This window comes from Microtus oregoni, unplaced genomic scaffold, assembly GCF_018167655.1.
Source record: "Microtus oregoni isolate MIOR12 unplaced genomic scaffold, Mior012 000031F_ref0000149, whole genome shotgun sequence".
In the NCBI taxonomy this organism is placed as follows: domain Eukaryota; kingdom Metazoa; phylum Chordata; class Mammalia; order Rodentia; family Cricetidae; genus Microtus; species Microtus oregoni.
In genome coordinates, this window is record NW_024543090.1 from 11976734 (window position 1) to 11981678 (window position 4945).

At 31.4% G+C, this 4945-nt stretch overlaps 1 protein-coding gene across 1 annotated transcript; it reads left to right on the top strand.

Annotated features, from left to right (window-relative positions):
• The first annotated feature begins 3742 nt into the window (after positions 1-3742).
• Positions 3743-4678, top strand: LOC121465499 (olfactory receptor 4F6-like). Its single transcript, XM_041678716.1, has one exon. The coding sequence runs from the start codon at positions 3743-3745 to the stop codon at positions 4676-4678; it is 936 nt and encodes a 311-aa protein (XP_041534650.1).
• Positions 4679-4945: the final 267 nt, after the last annotated feature.

Below are 4945 nucleotides of genomic sequence, written 5' to 3' on the forward strand. Positions count from 1 at the left end.
TTAGTAGTTATTTTCATAAGTTCAATAACTCAGTATACATCAGATATCAAAATTAAGAAAATATTACCAGAGCCACATAATGATTCCTCATCAAATAGAACAGTCAATTTTCCAACAATTTCTTCTGCATCTGTTAATAGCTGACTCTTGGGAAAGGCAATATTCATAGAAGTCATAGTTCATATAGAAAATTTATAACATAGATATTGAACAGTATTCCCAGTTGTATTAATTGGTTGTTTCCCTGTTGATAAGTACGTGTGTGCCATTTCTTGTAATGATGAGTGGTGAATTAGAAAAGGAATAACTCTCCCTGTGTTTCTCTTCCCGTACAATTGCTGAGTGTGGAATCAATGCCTGCTTGGGTAGGTATAGCACCATTTTCTAATCTTCTAGTGTCATCTTGTACCCCTTGTTCTGTGTTTTTGTTCTTCGTAATCTACTTCTTTCTGTCTTTAGGTTTTTGCCAGCACACCTTTCTCAAGTTCTTTTGTAACATTTGGCTTCTTTCCTCATAGTTGAAACTTAATTGGGAGGAATTAAAATATTCTTCAAATAAATAATATTTTAAATAAATATGTGTAGTATTTTGACTCTTCTTTCTCCTTTCATTCTAAATATAAAAGCATAAAATAAAAACAGTATGTCATATATCTCAGAAATTAAATTATTGTTGCCAATATAAAATGGTATAGAATAGTTTCCTATATATTACAAATTTTTATGATGGATAAAACTTATCTAGTACTTGTTCTCTGTTAGGTATTGGTAATTTCAAATATATATGTGTATATATATTCTATACATTAACTTAGGTTCATATTTTCTCATTTGAAAAATTCTATAATAATAGAACAACTCACACTGGAAAGAATAAATTGAAATAGTTATTTAGTTCCAACTACAGGAGGCTGTCACAATAACTTAGTGGGTAAGAGGCCTTTCACAAATTGTGATTATGTACTTTTATATAATTTGAAATGTCTTTTCAGCAATTTATTCATATTTTTGATAAAATTATCATTGCTTTAATAGAAGCTTAGGGAACATTCTAAACCATTGCACAATTATATTGTCTTTCCTGCTCTACCACTCCTTATATATTTAATCAAATTGCCTGCTATCTACTTTGTGTTCATCTATCATATATATATATATATATATATATATATATATACACTACTTTTCAGGAATTTAGAAGTTTATACATGAATTATTCCTCATGGAAATGATTGTTTCATGAGTCTGGTCTTGCTTTATTAATTTACTTTGAATTTTCAGTTTATATAGAGTATCAAATATATAAAAAATAATATTTTAATATAAGGTACACACTATGCTCTTTTATGCCTTATTTTGGGCAGACTATTAAAGTCTTCTTATGTTTGCTTAAATTGTCTTGACATAATATTCCTTTGTTCTTAATTTTTAAGGCAGTCCTGTAATTTGGAACTTGATTACTGAAATTTAGATCTTGTCTTTCAAACTGCATTCTCTGAATTAGATTCTTGTCTATTTCAAGACATACTGTTGATCTATAACTCTAATAAACTTTTCTTTACTTTTTAGTTTTAATATTTCACTTAAAATCCAAAGTTGACATTTAAAAATTACATTTAAATCACATTGAGTAAATTACTTCTAAATGCTTCATTTTGTCATAAATATAAATCTATAAATTGGTTTAAAAATTAGTAACCCATTGTTATATTCATGTCTTGTAACCATAGTGGAAAAGTCCTCTGAAATATTATGGTATTTCACCTAAGTTTTATTCAAAGGCTGCAGAATTTCAAATAGTTTCTCAATAAATACACCCAAGAATTAGGTTGAAAAAAAATTACATTGATCTTGATCAATGGAGAGCTTTACAAACATTCTTTAGAATGATTTAAACATAGGAAGAAAAAATAAAATACTATCATTCATTTTAATCAAGATAAAAAAAAACCTAGAGAAATAGTGGCAAAAATGACCTTGGAAGTCTATAGGAAGGAATTGATTAGATAATTATTTGGAAGTAAATACAGGAAATGAAAAACAACTAGTCCATAAAAAATTTTGGTTCTGCAGTAAAGTAAATATTGCTTTATTTAATATAACACACTTCTGCTCACATTCTGAGAAAATACTATTTCTATTGATGACAAATGGAAAAGTATATCACTGATCGATGTCAGAAAGCCAAATGTAGAAATGTATAGCAAAAAAGACCATGATAAAGATAATGATATTCTGCAACAGTCCCAAGAAAAGTATGTTTAATATGATTATTACATAAGATATTGAGAGATATAGCTATTTTCTGTAAAACACACTGAATAAAGGAAAGTATCATAGTAGAATTAATAAAATTAGTGATGACATTACAAAGGAGACGTTGGAATGAACAGGCTACTTAGTGCAAAGAATTCCAGGGCCTAACTATTTGTTTGTTTGTTTGTTTCCTTGCTTTGGATTTTGAGACAAAGACTCCAGTAGCCAAAGATGGCTTACAATTTACTATCTATCCCTGAATGATTTTCAATTGGTGATCCTTTGATGTTGCCCACTCCCAAATGCATCCATACCTATCATCTAGATATAACAGTAAAAGAAAAAAAAGCAAACAAAACAGAACCATCGATTTAAAAAGAAGTCACTAGTCAGTAGATTACGGAAAATAAAGATGAAATAAATTTTAGTCAATTAACTGTACTTGAACAAGAGTCTACCTTATAATTAAAGGGTCTGTCCTTAAAATGAAAGAATAGTTAGGAGCATGGATTACCATATCTTTAGCTTTGGATAAAAATCCTAATTCTGACATCTCATTACTCTAAATGTCAGTGCCTCTGTGTATAAAATGGATCTAATAAAACAAACTTAAAATTGTGTGAAGCTTATGTTAAATAAAGTGTTAAACATCGAGCCATTCCCAGAATAAATGTTTAATACAACTTATTTATAAATGTTACCATTAATGATCATAGTTGATATTTAGATGTACATTCTATTATTGTAGGAAGTAAAACATTAATAAATCACTCCAAGCCTGTATTATTGTGAGTAGATACTGAAATGTGAATGACCTCAATCTGTGTATTTGTCTTTCACAGAAAACTGTTAAAAAAAACACATATGACAGGTACAGCAGGCAAAATGATTAGCTAGAAAATATTGATATTCACAACATAGTAACAAAGGTGGGAAGGAATACTTTGCAAGTCATTGCCAAGTATTAATGTGAAAATAAAAATATTGTCTCCTGAGTGGGGGGATTCATGTAAGGAGGAGTCAAGGGAGCATAAAGGCAACTTTGAAAGTCAAAGCAAAACAAAACAGAACAAAAATATCTGGTTCTTAAAATAACAAAACAATGAAATTAGACCATTTTTAACCATTTAGTATGTTAGCAACTTTCCTGTATTTAATAATTGTCTATATTAAAGGAGATCCTTATTTACCCCAGAAGCCTATGGTTCTCATACCTTAGTATCATGCACACTACAACTAAAGAAATAAACTGAGTTTTACTGCTAGTTTTCATCTCTTTTTTGATATTATCTTCCAATATCTTTATATGTGATATGTTGATCATTATATTTCCCTTGCCAAATGATATTCATGTATCTACTATTGTCATCAATACAGTAAACAGAATAAATAATTATTATCAATGGTAAGAATCCTAACTCACAGATGAAAACTTGGTCATTTTCTATCAACAGGTACCTTGAAATACTCTCCTCTGTTCCAGTCAATGGATCAAACAAACGACACTGTAGTTTTTGAGTTTGTGTTGGTGGGACTCTCTGGTTCCTGGAAAACTACAATTTTTCTCATATCCACTTTTTCTTTGCTCTATTTAAGCATCATCTTGGGAAATCTTTTTATTGTCTTTTTGGTAATTACTGACTCCCACTTACAGTCTCCTATGTACTTTCTTCTGGCCAACCTGTCCCTCATTGATTTTGGAATTTCTTCTTCCACAGTTCCCAAGATGATCTCAGATCTTCTGAAAGAACACAGAGTAATTTCTTTCCACAGTTGTATGACTCAGGCCTGTTTTATCCACATTATGGGAGGAGGGGAGATGGTGCTACTGATAGCAATGGCATTTGACAGGTACACAGCCATCTGTAAGCCTCTACACTACTTGAGAATCATGAGCCCTAAAATATGTATTTTATTTGTAGTCACTAGCTGGGTCACTGGTGTGGTCCATGCCCTGGCCCAGTTCTTCTTTGTTATAAACCTGCCTTTTTGTGGTCCTAACAAAGTAGACAGCTTTTGCTGTGACTTTCCTCAGATTGTACAACTAGCATGTGTTGATGGAGACAAGTTTGAGCTTGTTGTTGCTGCCAACAGTGGCTTCATAAGCATGGGGACATTCTTCCTGCTTCTCCTCTCCTATGTTTTCATTTTGGTCACCGTCCTGAAAAGGTCTTCAGGGGATTTATCAAAGGCACTTGTCACTCTGTCAGCACACATCACTGTGGTTGTTCTTTTTTTTACTCCATGCATGTTTATCTATGTGTGGCCTTTCCCCACATCATCGATTGACAAATACCTGTTTATTGTTGATTTTGCCATCACACCTGCCCTGAATCCTGTCATCTATACACTTAGGAACAAAGATATAATGGTAGCAATCAAAAGATTGTGCAAAGTGACTAGTTCTGACAAATATTGCTGACTAATCTGGTATGGGAACTCTAAAAGTGTATGTCCTCATATACATTGGAAAATTTCACTGAGAAACAGGCTCATTAACCTTGCCTACTGTACATGTCACCTACTTTACAACATATATCTCTTTCCACAAAACAGTAAAGCCTTACTTCTGTTCCTTTGAGAAATAAGAATACATCAGTATGTACTTCTTTTCACAAAGCACTATGGATAGATAAATGTTAATTTTTCCTTCCTTTATGATAATCTGAAAACAACAAAGGACAGATTC